Source organism: Morone saxatilis, unplaced genomic scaffold (assembly GCF_004916995.1).
Source record: "Morone saxatilis isolate NCDOM2014 unplaced genomic scaffold, NCSU_SB_2.0 Contig15, whole genome shotgun sequence".
Lineage (NCBI taxonomy): Eukaryota > Metazoa > Chordata > Actinopteri > Moronidae > Morone > Morone saxatilis.
The window spans coordinates 18,928,417-18,930,724 of NW_023339707.1; the positions used below are offsets into that span (position 1 = coordinate 18,928,417).

General features: G+C 40.5%; 1 protein-coding gene across 1 annotated transcript in view; it reads right to left on the bottom strand.

Moving 5' to 3' along the window:
• The window catches only part of cacnb3a (calcium channel, voltage-dependent, beta 3a), a 20,207-nt gene that overhangs the window by 3,460 nt on the left and 14,439 nt on the right, over window positions 1-2,308 (bottom strand). Inside the window, exon 13 of the mRNA XM_035656511.1 lies at window positions 1,378-1,548. Within this exon, the coding sequence (XP_035512404.1) occupies window positions 1,378-1,548 (171 nt within the window). The remainder of the gene's footprint in view (window positions 1-1,377; window positions 1,549-2,308) is intronic.

Here is a 2,308-nt window from a genome sequence, read left to right on the forward strand (position 1 = left end):
TAAATGCTCACAATGACAATGCTACAAATTCATGGCAGTCCGTCCAATAGTGTCAACATCATGGTGGCACTGAAGTAAAAGACAGAGGATCAAGTCAGTAGGACTCATCCTCTGGAGACTTTGAATCTCTGGAGAATATGTTGTTCCAAACTATCTAATAGTTGTTGACCAGCTGACTAAATTCCCTAAGATTGTTTTGGCGTACAGCTGATATCTGTAGAGGTAATTCATATTCAACTATTTATGATGTCTAGTCTCTATTTCTAAGGTTCAAAGCCAAGAGACAACACACAGAGCAACAAAGAGGCCTTAACTGCGAAATGTTCTTTCAAAAGGTTTTAGAAGTTTCTAAAATATCGAGACGAACATTGTGGGAAATCATGACAATCCACGCGTTGACGATGTTAATAATCGGCATGCAGGAGTGTTTGCAGTGTTGCTGAAGTCTCTTCAAAGTCCTTTTTCGTTAAGTGTTTACAGTGTTTTTTTGTCTGTGTGGATACAGACACAGAAATAAAGTAATGCCATTGAAACAGCTGAGTGGATGGTCAGGAGGTTACTCTTGGGACATAAAATGTTACTGTCCTGATGTTACGGTCTCTATTTATTGTAAATTATGCATTTAGATCAGGTGAACACGTTATTTAAGCATTGATCATATGCCTCTATTTAGCATTGTCATTCAAGATAGCATTGTGTGCCACTGTGAGCGGGGGCACCATTCACAAAGCATGCTCGGAACAAAGGATCGACGCCGATTGAATATAGAGAACAACATTCAGATTTTGACATTTCATACAAACGTTTAGTAATTTCAAACATGACATTCTCAATTATGGTGTTAAATGGAAGCTGCTTTGTGAATTTTTCTCTCAGAAAAGCTTGTGGAGCAGTGATTCATCTAAGACCGTCAATTAAAGGAAAGGAGGCAGGATGCAATGAAGAAAAACACGGCATCTTTTCTGTGGTGAGATCTAAATGAATAAAATGCTGTTCATTCACTGTCTCAGCCGCTGTGTGGTGTTCAGGTATTGGGGAGGTGTGTAAGAGGGGATTGTTGGGGTTGAGAGTGCAAATATATACAGTATATATATAATTATATAAACCCTACTACTCACCCCATTTTGTAAGCGATCATTCAATTAATTCCTGTGTTTCAGAAAACTGCAAAAATGTTAAGCATGGATGAGTGAGAGGACAGACAAGACAACTGGAGACAAATAAAAAAAACAAAGGTGAGAGAATCTGAGATGAAGAGCTGGTAAAGACAGTGACAACATACAACGTGTTCAAAACAGGATTCCTACTTAAAAGTCTTAAAACGATATTAATGCTTTATTTTCATGCTGCTATTTGAACACAAGGAGACAAACTCACCTGTAGGCTAGAGATGGCAGAAGGCGGGGTCATCAGACTCTGCTCCAGTAAGGGGTTAAGAGGGGTGTTGCCTGGTAGGTGAGTTGCTCGCCAGTAGACTTCCAGGTATTCAGCCAAATGCTCACAAGCATCTTCCAGCTGGTTCTCATCCAAAATGACATCAAACATATCCTATAAGTGAACGCAAAGTAAAAAAAAGTATCACCGTAATGGTCTACAAGTGGCAGTGTAGTATGTGAATGATAAATAGATCTACTAAAGCAACAGTGGTTTATTATAATGTTTTGTAACGGATCATTTTATTATCTGACGCTATCGAACCAGCTAGAAATATACATACATATATTTATTACAATGTAAATATATGCATTTGCTTTCTCGTCTTGCAGGTTCATAGCGCAATTCATAACAGAAGAGATTATTCAGGTAACCACTTTTCAGAATAGCGAGCAGGTTACTAGACCGAACTCCTTTTAATCTCTACAGAGACACAACAGGTACACACCATGAAGCAGAGGCACTTGGGTGACGGGGGGCAAGGAAAACTGCCTTTTAACAGGCAGAAACCTCGCGGGACAGACCCTTCGGCTCTTAGGTGCGCGTGGTACGTGCCTCGACCAGTTGGGTCCTTGGTGAAGATGGAGAAAGAGAGAGAGAGCAGAGAGACAGGAGGGGAGAGACAGACAGATGCTACAGCAACAACAGTAGCAACAACTACAGTTAATAGTAATGATCGAGGACGATCATGAAAAAGACCGGATGACAGCAGCAACGATGGGGGGGACAGCGGAGCAGCGACAAAAGTAACTGCTAGCAATAATAATATCTTAAACAATAACCAATAATTGATGAACAACAATAATATCAGTGGATTTTTATTTAATGGGAGCTCAAGCAGGACCGATGGCAGGGAGCGTCCCACCAGCCATCC